The 13540-nt window shown below is 34.3% G+C and overlaps 1 protein-coding gene across 1 annotated transcript in view; it reads left to right on the top strand.

The window, feature by feature from the left end:
- CPNE8 (copine 8) overlaps positions 1 to 13540 on the top strand; it is a 326808-nt gene that overhangs the window by 265563 nt on the left and 47705 nt on the right. Inside the window, exon 14 of the mRNA XM_082351373.1 lies at positions 3436 to 3482. Coding sequence (XP_082207499.1) covers positions 3436 to 3482 — 47 coding nt within the window. The remainder of the gene's footprint in view (positions 1 to 3435; positions 3483 to 13540) is intronic.

Here is a 13540-nt window from a genome sequence, read left to right as displayed (position 1 = left end):
AGTATACATTATTATATGAATGAGAACATTTAAGAATTGTGGGAATGAACAAGCTGTTATCCACAGTAAATACACAGTTGTGTTTTAAGTTAGGCTATTGATTATTAATTACATGATAAACTTCTGTGCTGTTTTGTCATTGTTTTTAATTGTGGAAAGTTGAAATTGAGCTCTATGAGTTCAAGGATAGTGTTTGCTTTGCTCCCATTTTCTGTTGATCACTTAACACAGTGCTTGACAATCAGAAGATGCTCAATAAATAATTGTTGAATTGTAGTTTTTTAGTTGCAAAAATCCAAATGGTGTTAAGGTTAAGGGACTATCACAACCATGAAATGATCTGTGAGCCATCATATTTACCTTCTGATTAGAATACTGTTGATTCAAAACAGTAAAGGAGTGAGATTCTTTCTGATATGCAGAATGAAGCAAGGAAGTGATCAAATCTTGACATCAATTAACCACCAAATATGCATCAATGATTGTTTTACTTGTCGAGATTTTCTGTTGCACCATGATTATCAAATGGTCTTAGTAATCATTTAGTGCTAAATGCATCTATCTTTTATATTGTCTTGGAATGTCCCAAGCTTCAAGCTTCATAGGTACTCTTGGTACAGCCTGGCTCCCCACCTTCTTCCCTCCTTTCTTTCTTTATTTCTTTTTTCCTTCTTTCCTTCTCCCTCCCTTCCTTCCTCCCTTCCTGCCTTCCTTCCTTCCTCCCTCCCTTCCTCCCTCACTCCTCTGTCCCTTCTTTCCTTTTTTCCCTCTTTTTTCCTTCCTCTTCCTTTCATTTCTTTTTAAATTTTCTCTTCTTCTTCTTCTTTTTTTTTATACTTTTTGTTGTACCTAATCTACTTGGTTTTATAATTTGGTTTCTTTAGCTAGCTAAAGGTTTCAGTAAATAAATACTTTTCTCTCATTTTTTATTCTTATATACAGTATACTTCTTCAGTTAGTAGCCATATCTTTTTTTTGCAGCTTTGCTAGGTAAAACTGGCTTTGAAATGACCTTTGTATCTCTGTTTATTGAAGTTTTTTTTATCTACAACTAATGCTTCTAAGGAGTTGGTATTTATGCTACACATCCTGGGCTACCTTGGAAAATATATTAGAAACAGTCATAAAGTGAACGCATTCATTCATCCAATAAACACAGTGATGTTCCAATATGTAGAAAGCAGACACTGCTATATGAGAGAGTTGAGCCAAAACAAGGTGTCTATCCCTAAAACCTAAGGAAGATTGAACCAAAGACACAACTGCTATATTGACTTTTATAATGTGCTAAAACCCATGTTCTTGAAGCTTAGAGTATTTTTCATTCCTAAGGAAGTGTCATTTGAGTAAAAGAATATAAAAAGGCATTTATACCAATTATCTTGTGATTTATGTATGTAACATAAGTGATAGAAGAAGGACAGACTTTCCCAAGCATGAGACTATGTCCTGGCATCTTTATCATTAAGGATATATGTATAGTATCATTTTTCAGTTTGTAATATAATATCACTATCTTTTATTGTGTTTTTATTATAACCAGGCAGTTCACAAATATTTAATTGTACAATTAAAGTAGCATAGATTTTATAAATATGGTCTTGGAGGTTACCTGTGAATTTGAATTCCAGTACTGACATTTATTACTTATGTGGAAAGTTAAGTTTTATGAGCATAGATTTCCTCGTCTATAAAAGGAGAATACTAGTACCTTCCTTTAAAAGTTATTATGAGGTTAATTGATAAAAGCTATATAAAAACACATTCTATATGTATATGTAGATACACACACACACACACACACACACACACACACACACAAAGATAATGTTTCATGTAGTTTTTCTGTCCGTCCTTGCTTAATTGTTATGTGCCAGGTACCTGCCTTCTGAGAGTTCTAAAACGTGGTAAATGTCAGCAACTGGGTTGCTGAAAATCAAATCCAGTCCTTTCAGACTCAAAAGCTAATAAACCCTTTCTAATATACCATACTATACCCTGTATTATAGTCACTTTCTCTCTAGCAGCAGAATGACAATGCAATGTGCTGATGGTGACTGTTCTTTTCAATTCCTCAAAGGGATTTATTATCTCAAAATATTCTCCCAAATGTTTCACTGATTCTTTTTTTAAAAGTTTTATGTGTTAAAAGTGTTATGCTCCAAATTAGCCTATATTCTTAGCCTCTAAACCTAATTTCTACTCTGAGAAAAAAGTTACCATATAGCTATAAAGAGAATCTATATTAGTTTTTATTAATGTAAAGCACAAAAGGTTGTTTATTCCTTAGGGAAAAAACGTGAATTTGTTTCAACACCTGAGTAGTATTAAGGGTTTTCAGCTGAATTTTTATAGAAAAAAGGAAATGTTACTATACTTTATACTAAGAGAACTACAAGGGACCCTATAGTGCCATACCCATCATCATCACCATCCTCATCATCATCACACCACCATTTAAATAACAGATCAAACTTTGAAGTGTTATATCAATTGTACAGTGTATCAAAGTTAATTTGTTATTTAAAATAGTCTAAGTAACCATGTTTTCAAATTATTTACTTTCTAAATTAAAAATTATTTTGTAAATTAGATGTGACAACAGGTTATCCCAGTAATTATATCATTGTCACTTATTTGTGTTTTTATGCCTTCTTTGGTGAGAAAGTGGAATTACATATAGAAAGACTTAGGGGTTTATCCAAAAGAGTGAATTTTTAATACGAATGCCACCTCCTTGGTTTCTACCAGAAAAAAAAACACAAAACACTAATACAGTAAGATAATTTTGGGTAACTACCATGTGCTGAAATTTTAAAGTATATATAACAATTTCATCTATATAAATATTTATCCATATCTATAAATACATGCAAGTACACAGGAGTGCTGTGAGCACTGAGCACTGATCAGTATTTGAAATACTTGAGTTCTGAAGAAAGCAAAAGAAAATCCTGTGTTTTCAGGATTGTTGGAAAGAATTAGATTAAGGAACGATATTATTAGACATTATTTTAGCAATGCCATACTTTTAAGGGCATAATAATTTCACATCGACTACAGAATAGTTTTGAAAACAAATTAATAATAAATGTTGACATTGGAGACTGGAAAATAATTATTTACAGTTTGACTTCATTATGAGCTCCTCACTTAGTTATTGTGCTTTCAACTAGAAGCTATTTTTATTCCTGATGCTTTGTTTTGTATTTTACAGTTGCATGATCGTAAAGGTATTTTGCCAGGTTCTTAGCTTGTAAAACTGCCTAACTGATACTATTCAGTGTGTGCTGTAACATAGTTGCTAGTAATAACATTTAAGAAAATTAGTGATGTTAAAAATGTAACAAAAAAAAAAAGTAACAAAAATGGAAATCAAACTTCTTTTTATGAGGTTATTCAGTTATTAATGATTCTATTTTACTTATATTTTAGAACACAAATCAATTTCACAGTGGCTATTGATTTTACTGCATCAAATGGTGAGTATTACAACTATCCCATAATAAAAATTATCAGCAATTACATTAAAAAATAAATATTTATTTTCATGAGGTTTAGATGTTTTCTTTCCACGAATACATACTTCTGAAGTGTTTCCTATAAAATTCGGATAACTTTTCTTTTTTCAGTATTATGAAATAGTTCAGGTATACAAAAGACTATAAGAAATACAACAAAAGTGCATAATAGTCCCATTCAAATTTATTAAATATTGAAATATTGCCTTTTTTGTTTTACATATTTTTAAAAGGAAAATTTTAGATCTAGTTAAGCTCATTGTGTACCCTGCTCCATTTTTTCTATGCTCCCTTCTTCTCCATGCATAACTACAATTCTGAAGTGTGTCTAACTATAATCCTCATTTTTATAGTACTTTTCTGTGTATTAATTTATATAAATGAATTTAAGTGCATGTACAGTAGCAGCTTACTTTACTTTTACTCAATTATTTTTAAGAATTAGTTATGTTAACACATTTATATTTAATTAATTCAGATGGACCATTATATAACACCCCATGTATGGATATTCCTAATTTGTATATCAAACATTTTAAGAAAGGAAAGAGAGTGGACTTTTAACTTTATTTTGAAGTGACTTTGTTTCAAACAGAATAATCATTTAAAATCAGTTATTATGTGTCATAAGAACATGAGTCTCATTATTTTTTTTTTTTTTACTAGATCTCTAGTGGCGTATACTTGCTTCACAATACTATGTTTGTTTCTGTTGTACACAAAAGTGAATCAGCCATATGCATACATATGTCCCCATATCCCCTCCCTCTTGAGCCTCCCTCCCATCCTCCCTATCCCACCCCTCTAGGTCATTGCAAAACACCGAGCTGATCTCCCTGTGCTATGCTGCTGCTTCCCACTAGCTAACTATTTTACATTTGGTAGTGTATATATGTCGATGCTACTCTCACTTCGCCCCAGCTTCCCCCTCCCACCCCGTGTCCACCAGTCCATTCTCTCCATTCTCTATGTCTACATCTTTATTCCTGCCCTGCAACTAGGTTCATCAGTAACTAGGTTCATCAGTACCATTTTTTTTTTTTTTCTCTTTCTGACTTACCTAACTCTGTATGACAGACTCTAGGTCCATCCACTTCACTACAAATAACTCAATTTCATTTCTTTTTATGGCTGAGTAATATTCCATTGTATATATGTGCCACATCTTCTTTATCCATTCATCTGTTGATGGACATTTAGGTTGCTTCCATGTCCTGGCTATTGTAAATAGTGCTGCAGTGAACATTGTGGTACATGTCTCTTTGAATTATGGTTTTCTCAGGGTATATACCCAGTAGTGGGATTGCTGTGTCATATGGTAGTTCTATTTTTAGATTTTTAAGGAACCTCCATAGTGTTTTCCATAGTGGCTGTTTCCATTTACATTCCCGCCAACAGTGCAGGAGAGTTCCCTTTTCGCCACAACCTTGATTCTCATTTTTTTAACTTTTACCAGAAGTTGCCATTACTTTATATATTTATCTAGTTTTCTTTTTAAATTGTTTATTGTGCTGTAACTCTCACATTAAATTCACTTCACATTTCTCTCACATTCACTCACTTTTCACAAAATAATAGAATTTTAGGTAAGAGATCACTTACTCCAACCATCATCCTCTTATACAAACAAGAAAACTCAGATCTAGAAAAATCCTTTTACTAATCAACACATTTTGACTTGTTAGCAGTAGAGTTACAAATAGAGATGAGGGGACCAAATTCTAATTTAGCTTTTCTTTGACTACATGATGAATTTATTCTCCAATATTGTGGCTTCAAGTTAATGATTTTTACACATGTGTTTTATTCAGTAATATAGGAAACATATACACCAAAATCCAACTGGATTAAAATGCTAGCTTTCATTTATTGATAAACATTAGCACCCCTATAAGGGCGAGAATTTATTCAATACAATGATACAAACTACTGAAACTGACTTAAGAAAATAGACAATCTGAATAGACCCATAATAGAGATTGAATTAGTAACTTAAAAACTATCCACAAAGTTTATATGGGTCCAGGTATAGATAGCTTCACTGATGAATTCTATTTAAAGAGGAATTAATGCCAAGTTTTCACAAATTGGAAGAGGAAGAGGAAGGAACACTTTCCAAAAGTGGAAGAGGAAGGAACACTTTCCAACTCATTTTAAGAGGTATTACCTTGATACCAAAACCAGACAAAAGCATCGTAAGAAAAACTAAAGAACAATATATTTTATGGATATAAAAACCCTTAACAAAATACTAGCAAACTGAATCCAGCAGCATATGTAGAGAATTATATACCCTGACCAATTAAAATTTATCCCAGGAATGTAAGCTTGACTTAATATTCAAAAATCAAATAATGTCATACACTGTACCAATAGAAGAAAATGTAAAAACCACATGGTCACCTCAATTGATATAGAAAAAGAATTTGACAAAGTCCAACATACTTTTATAATAAAACCACGTAAACTAGGAATAGAAAATGACTTACTAACCTTATGAAGGGAAAATATAAAAACCTATAGCCAACATCATACTTAAGGGTGAAAAGCTGAATGCTTTCACCTTAAGATGAGGAAAAAGACAAGGATGTCTGCTCTTGCTACTTCTATTTTACATTGTACTGGAGGCCAGGGCAATTAGGCAAGAAGAAAAAATAAAAGACATCCAGATTGGAAAGGAAGAGGTAAAACTATTTTTATTTGCAGATGACATAATCTTTTATGTAGACAATCCTAAGGAATCCACTAAAAATCTTTTAGAACTATTAAATGAGTTCAGCAAGATTGAAGGATTGAAGAGCCATATTAAAAAATCAATTCTTTCTCTATACACTTCCAATGAACAATATGAAAATGAAATTAAGAAAACAGTTCCATTTACAATAGTATCAAAAGGCATACAGTACTTAGGAATAAATTTAACAAAGTGAGTGCAAAACTTATACCCTAAAATTATATTCTGAAAAAATTTTGAAAGAAATTAAAGATCTAAATAAGTTGAAAAATATGCCACATTCATTGATTAGGAAATTCAACATTGTTAAGATGGCAATATTTTCCAAAGAGATTGACAGATTCACTGTAATCTCTATCAAAATCTGAAAGGTCTTTTTTGAAGAAATGGATAACTGACCCAAAAATTCATTTGGAATTTAAAGGGGCCCAGAAGAACCAAAGCAGATTTGAAAAAAATAGAACAAAGTAGGAGGATTCATACTCTTTTTTGAAACTTAGTACAAAGCAACAGTAATCAAGGCAGTGTAGGTCTGGCATAAAGATAGATATATTGATCAATGAAATAGAATTGAGATTCCAGAAATAAACCCATGCATCTAAGGTTAACTGATTTTGAGAAGGGTACCAAGATAATTCAGTGGGGGAAGAATAGTCTCTTCAACAAATGGTACTGGGACAACTGGATAGCCACAGGCCAAAGAATGAGGTTGGACCCTTAATAGATCAAAAATCTAAATGTAAGGGTTAAAATTATAAAGCTATTAGAAGAAAACATAGGGATATATCTTCATGACCTTGGATTTGACAATTGGTTCTTAGATATGACACCAAACAGATGAGCAACAAGAGTAAAAAATAAATAAATTGAACTCCATCAAAATTAAAACTTCTTTATGCTCCATAGAACATAATTAACAAAGTGAAAAGACAAACCCCAGAATGGGATAAAATATTAGCAAATCAAATACCTCATAGAGGACTTGTATCTAGAATGTATAAAGAACTCTTATAATTCGAACAAAGACAACCCAATTAAAAGTGGTATTCCAGTTATTCAGAAAAGCTATACAAATGACCAGTAAGCACATGAAAAGGTACTTGACATACTTACGTATCAGGAAACGCAAATCAAAATCATATTGAGATACTATTTCACACCCACTAGGTTGACTATAATCCAAAAGTCAGAAAACAATACGTGTTTGGAGCATGTGAAGAAGTTGGAACCCTCATATACTGCTGATGAGAATGTAAAATGGTGCAGCCACTTTGGAAGACTCTTTGGCAGTTCTTCAAGTTGTTAAACATAGAGTTACCATATGACCCAGCAGTTCCACCCTTGATATATATGCAAGAGACATGGAAACCTATATCCACACAGAAATTTGTACATGAATGTTTATAGCAGCATAATAGCCAAAATGTAGAAACAACCCAAATGTCCATCAACTGACAAACTGATTTTAAAATGTGGTATGTTCATACAATGGAATATTATTCAGCAATAAACAGGAATGAAATATGAAGTACCAAAACATGCTACAACACAGAAGGACCTTGAAATCACTGCACCAAGTGAAACCTAGTCAAAAATGACCACATACTATGTAATTCTATTTACATGAAATGTCCAGAATAGGCAAATTAAAGAGACAGAAAGTAGATTAGTCATTGTTTAGTGCTGGGCTGGATGGAGTAATAAGAGAATGATTGTAAATAAGTACATTTTTTGAGGTGATGAAAATGTTCTAAAATTGACTGTATTGATGGTTCTGCTTATTTGTAAATATACCTAAAATAATTGAATTGTACATTTTAAATGGGTTAAATATAAGTTATATGAATTATATCTCAATGAAGCTTTTTAAAAGAGCCTATTCAAGTGTTATTTTTTTTTTTTTTTACAAAGACTTAGTGTACCTTTAAAACAAAATCAGATATGTTTGAAAATATTCAGGGTTTAAAATATTTCAAAATCCTTAAGCAAAGAGTTATAACTAAGAGTAAGGGCTATGGAATCTGCCTAGATTCATATTCTAGTTTGACCAATTATTACTGTGTGATTTGGTCAAGTTATTTAATCTGAAAGTTATTTGATCTGAAAAATAGGTGTAATAAAAGTACCCATGTCATAGGTTTGTTGAAAAGGGATTAAGTGAGATATGAAGTAAGTTCATGTTACATTCCATGCTATTATAATTATTATTGTTATTAGCTGATAACTCAATGTTACCAACCTACTACAAGTTCACTTTTCCATATGCATTGCTGCTGTTATAGAGGTGGTACAAATATGGTCCCAGATTCAAGGAATTGCCAAATTTTGTGGTACAGAACACAAGAGCATAAGAGTAGGAGAGGAAAGACAATAAGGGCTGGAATAAATAATGAAGGATGTCTGATGCATGTGAGACATAAGCTGGAGGAGGAGAAAGTGGCAAAGTGAGAGGTAGGGATGGAAAAGAAAACATCATTAGTGGTATAGTGAAGAGATTGGTCTGGATGAAGATGCTACAAAGAGATAGAGGGAACATCTTTGAATGGGTAGGATTGGGCTCTGCTGTGCATGACAGGCTAAGATGTTTAGATATGCTGCGGTATTAGTAGCTTTTTTATTTTAGCTTTAAGTTGTGGTTTTCTTAGAGAAATAGAATTAGTTGCATATTGCAACCGATGGGTAACAATTCTTCTTACATTTGAGAGTTGTGTTAAATAACAACTTAGTAGTGGTATCGTTTATCTGTGGCTCCTGTACGCTTTTGAACAAGAGGCAAAATCCCTGCTTTAGAAAGAACTGTCACAGAAAAATTGCACCAAATTAAGTTAGACAGGCAAGGAAGAATTTTTTCAGGATTTTTGCAATAGAAATCGAAGCTATTGCAATGAAAGAAATTGAACTCAATTCCTCCAAAGCAAAAGGTGAGAGAGTTTTTAAGTGCTGTGGTGAACTAGTGGAAAAGTACTGAGAGATTGGAGGGGAAATTGGTCTGTGTGATTAGGCCATCTGTGTTTACTAATTAGCACTTACTGAAGGTAGGCTCCCGCTCTCCCATAGAGACTAGGCAACAGAGGTGATATTTTTCTTGATGATTACATTTCAAAGGGATGGCTCCCAGGTCCCTGAGCAAGACATTCCTGGATTGTAGAAGATTTATATCTCAAAGGAACAGAGAAGGAATTCACAATTCCAAGTTTTCTAAAGTAAATGTTCTAAGAAACAGGAGGTCAGGGACTTAGTCAGGAGAAACCTTTCTTAAGTTTAGGCAAGCTGAGGGGAACATTAGGGCCCATCTTGGTCAGAAGACACTTTTTTAGAAATTTTGTCATTTGGCTCTTGAATGCTGATAACACTTTGGAAATATAAATGCATTTACACAATGAATTATCTTGAAACCAAAATTGGTCTGGGTATTTATATATGCATTATAAACCAAAGGGAGATCTTTCCTTTATTTTGTTTCTCTCTGGATCTCAAGTGTTTATTATTATTTTTTCCCTATCAAAAAAGAACTATGCCTTGAAGCATTTCTTCTTTGGACAATGTTTTAATGTAGAATTGAGCTTTATGAGCTGTTACAAGTCCCATTTAATTTCCATTTTCACTTAAGAAACTAAAGGGACACACACAAGGAGCTGTTTTCCAGGATGCAGCTTTGAGAAAGCAATGTGGTGTTGAGACCATCTGGACTGAAAACGTGACCAAACCCAGTTAAAGCCTCTGTATAAACTTTTAAGATTCTGGCGGTCGGGTGCGGAGATTGCTCGTTTTGCGGCCGCCAGAGACAAGCCTCCAGTCTGTGTGGATGAAAGGCTCTTGGTGCTCCAGCCAGGCATCAGGGCTGTGCCTCTGAGGTGGGAGAGCCAACTTCAGGACACTGGTCCACAAGAGACCTCCCAGCTCCACGTAATACCAAATGGCGAAAATCTCTCAGAGATCAGAATCTCGACATCAAGACCCAGCTTCACTCAACGACCAGCAAGCTACAGTGCTGGACACCCTATGCCAAACAACTAGCAAGACAGGAACACAGCCCCATCCATTAGCAGAGAGGCTGCCTAAAATCATAATAAGGCCACAGACACCCCAAAACACACCACCAGACATGGACGTGCCCACCAGAAAGACAAGATCCAACCTCATCCACCAGAACACAGGCACTAGTCCCCTCCACCAGCAAGCCTACACAACCCAATGAACCAACCTTAGCCACTGGGGACAGATACCAAAAACAACGGGAACTACGAACCTGCAGCCTGTGAAAAGGAGACCCCAAACACAGTAAGATGAGCAAAATGAGAAGAAAAAAACCACACAGCAGGTGAAAGAGCAGGGTCAAAACACACCAGACCTAACAAATGAAGAGGAAATAGGCAGTCTACCTGAAAAAGAATTCAGACTAATGATAGTAAAGATGATCCAAAATCTTGGAAATAGAATAGACAAAATGAAAGAAACATTTAAGAAGGACCTAGAAGAAATAAAGAGGAACCAAGCAACGATGAAAAACACAATAAATGAAATTAAAAATACTCTAGATGGGATCAATAGCAGAATAACTGAGGCAGAAGAACGGATAAGTGACCTGGAAGATAAAATAATGGAAATAACTACTGCACAGCAGAATAAAGAAAAAAGAATGAAAAGAACTGAGGACAGTCTCAGAGACCTCTGGGACAACATTAAATGCACCAACATTCGAATTATAAGGGTCCCAGAAGAAGAAGAGAAAAAGAAAGGGACTGAGAAAATATTTGAAGAGATTATAGTTGAAAACTTCCCTAATATGGGAAAGAAAATAGTTAATCAAGTCCTGGAAGCACAGAGAGTCCCATACAGGATAAATCCAAGGAGAAACACGCCAAGACACATATTAATCAAACTATCAAAAATTAAAAATAAAGAAAACATATTAAAAGCAGAAAGAGAAAAACAACAAATAACGCACAAGGGAATCCCCATAAGATTAACAGCTGATCTTTCAGCAGAAACTCTGCAAGCCAGAAAGGAGTGGCAGGATATACTTAAAGTCATGAAGGAGAAATACCTACATCCAAGGTTACTCTACCCAGCAAAGATCTCATTCAGATTTGATGGAGAAATTAAAACCTTTACAGACAAGCAAAAGCTGAGAGAGTTCAGTACCACAAAACCAGCTTTACAACAAATGCTAAAGGAACTTCTCTAGGCAAGAAACACAAGAGAAGGAAAACACCTATAATAACAAACCCAAAACATTTAAGAAAATGGGAATAGGAACATACATATCGATAATTACCTTAAATGTAAATGGACAAAATGCTCCCACCAAAAGACACAGACTGGCTGAATGGATACAAAAACAAGACCCATATATATGCTGTCTACAAGAGACCCACTTCAGACCTAGAGACACATACAGACTGAAAGTGAGGGGATGGAAAAAGATATTCCATGCAAATGGAAATCAAAAGAAAGCTGGGGTAGCAATTCTCATATCAGACAAAATGGACTTTAAAATAAAGACTATTACAAGAGACAAAGAAGGACACTATATAATGATCAAGGGATCGATCCTAGAGGAAGGTATAACAATTGTAAATATTTATGCACCCAATATAGGAGCACCTCAATACATAAGGCAAATACTAACAGCCATAAAAGGGGAAATCGACAGCAACACAATCATAGTAGGGGACTTTAACACCCCACTTTCACCAATGGACAAATCCTCCAAAATGAAAATAAATAAGGAAACACAAGCTTTAAATGATACATTAAACAAGATGGACTTAATTGATATTTATAGGACATTCGACCCAAAAACAACAGAATACGCATTTTTCTCAAGTGCTCATGGAACATTTTCCAGGATAGATCATATCTTGGGTCACAAATCAAGCCTTGGTAAATTTAAGAAAATTGAAATCGTATCAAGTATCTTTTCCGACCACAACGCTATGAGACTAGATATCAATTACAGGAGAAGATCTGTAAAAAATACAAACACATGGAGGCTACACAATACACTACTTAATAATGAAGTGATCACTGAAGAAATCAAAGGGGAAATCAAAAAATACCTAGAAACAAATGACAATGGAGACACGGCAACCCAAAACCTATGGGATGCAGCAAAAGCAGTTCTAAGAGGGAAGTTTATAGCAATATAAGCCTACATCAAGAAACAGGAAACATCTCGAATAAACAACCTAACCTTGCACCTAAAGCAATTAGAGAAAGAAGAGCAAAAAAATCCCAAAGCTATCAGAAAGAAAAAAATCATAAAGATCAGATCAGAAATAAATGAAAAAGAAATGAAGGAAACAATAGCAAAAATCAATGAAACTAAAAGCTGGTTCTTCGAGAAGATAAACAAAATTGATGAACCATTAGCCAGACTCATCAAGAGAAAAAGGGAGAAGACTCAAATCAATAGAATTAGAAATGAAAAAGGAGAAGTAACCACTGACACTGCAGAAATACAAATGATCATGAGAGATTACTACAAGCAACTCTATGCCAATAAAATGGACAACCGGGAAGAAATGGACAAATTCTTAGAAATGCACAACCTGCCGAGACTGAACCAGGAAGAAATAGAAAATATGAACAGACCAATCAGAAGCACTGAAATTGAAACTGTGATTAAAAATCTTCCAACAAACAAAAGCCCAGGACCAGATGGCTTCACCGGTGAATCTATCAAACATTTAGAGAAGAGCTAACACCTATCCTTCTCAAACTCTTCCGAAATATTGCAGAGGGAGGAACACTCCCAAACTCATTCTACGAGGCCACCATCACCCTGATATCAAAACCAAACAAAGACGTCACAAAGAAAGTAAACTACAGGCCAATATCACTGATGAACATAGATGCAAAAATCCTCAACGAAATACGAGCAAACAGAATCCAACAGCACATTAAAAGGATCATACACCATGATCAAGTGGGGTTTATTCCAGGAATGCAAGGATTCTCCAATATACACAAATCAATCAACGTGATACATCATATTAACAAATTGAAGGAGAAAAACCATATGATCATCTCAATAGATGCAAAGAAAGCTTTCAACAAAATTCAACACCCATTTATGATAAAAGCCCTGCAGAAAGTAGGCATAGAGGGAAGTTTCCTCAACATAATAAAGGCCATATATGACAAACCCACAGCCAACATTGTCCTCAATGGTGAAAAACTGAAACCATTTCCACTAAGATCAGGAACAAGACAAGGTTGCCCACTCTCACCTCTATTATTCAACATAGTTTTAGAAGTGTTAGCCACAGCAATCAGAGAA

The sequence above is a fragment of the Balaenoptera borealis genome (genome assembly GCF_965194805.1).
Source record: "Balaenoptera borealis genome assembly, chromosome: 13".
Lineage (NCBI taxonomy): Eukaryota > Metazoa > Chordata > Mammalia > Artiodactyla > Balaenopteridae > Balaenoptera > Balaenoptera borealis.
This window is presented reverse-complemented; position numbering and strand designations above follow the sequence as displayed.